This window comes from Condylura cristata, unplaced genomic scaffold (genome assembly GCF_000260355.1).
Source record: "Condylura cristata isolate star-nosed mole 26May11 unplaced genomic scaffold, ConCri1.0 scaffold00042, whole genome shotgun sequence".
Taxonomy (NCBI): domain Eukaryota; kingdom Metazoa; phylum Chordata; class Mammalia; order Eulipotyphla; family Talpidae; genus Condylura; species Condylura cristata.
Window position 1 is genome coordinate 4,559,354 of NW_004567143.1, and position 607 is coordinate 4,559,960.

The window sequence follows — 607 nt, forward strand, 5'->3', positions numbered from 1 at the left end:
CGGCCCGCACCAGGCGGGGCCTTTCTTCTGTGAAGTCACACTGAGTAAGGTTTGCAGCTAATTTATTTACAAGTATACATTTAACACAATGAAATAAACACTGATATATCGAAGCCTAGTTAATAGTAGTGTAACAATGTGTATCATTTGGATGATTACATTATTTTAAACAACAAACTACACTGAAAAATTAATGCCGATAAAATTCTTGGTCATAATATTATTAAGAAATACAATATATAAATTGAAAATATGATTGCTTAAAATTTGAACATGGAAGTGAACTCATCTGGACAGAGTCAGAGTTTAACATAATCTGGAAGGGGAAGCTCTGACCCAAACGCGATCTCTCAGGTTAACAGAAGAGGAAGAAGCAGAGTCTGTCTCGCAGGTGGCGGGCCTTGGCCCACAGCAGGCGCCCTGGGGTGGCGGCGGGGTCACATCACCGAGCAGGAAGACTTTCCCTGGGAAGCGGCCCCGTCGATTTTCTCTGCCTCCAAAATTATCCTCCTGAAAACATCCACAGCAGTCTGGGGGGAAACGGAAACGCCGTGAGTTCTGAGCAAACTCTCGAGAGCACCGCGGCCGCAGGGCTCCGGCCTCCCCC

At 45.8% G+C, this 607-nt stretch overlaps 1 protein-coding gene across 1 annotated transcript in view; it reads right to left on the reverse strand.

The window, feature by feature from the left end:
- Positions 1-45: 45 nt before the first annotated feature.
- Positions 46-607, reverse strand: part of RHEB (Ras homolog enriched in brain) — a 25,111-nt gene continuing 24,549 nt past the window's right edge. Inside the window, exon 8 of the mRNA XM_012733866.1 lies at positions 46-530. Coding sequence (XP_012589320.1) covers positions 438-530 — 93 coding nt within the window. The 3' untranslated portion in view covers positions 46-437. The remainder of the gene's footprint in view (positions 531-607) is intronic.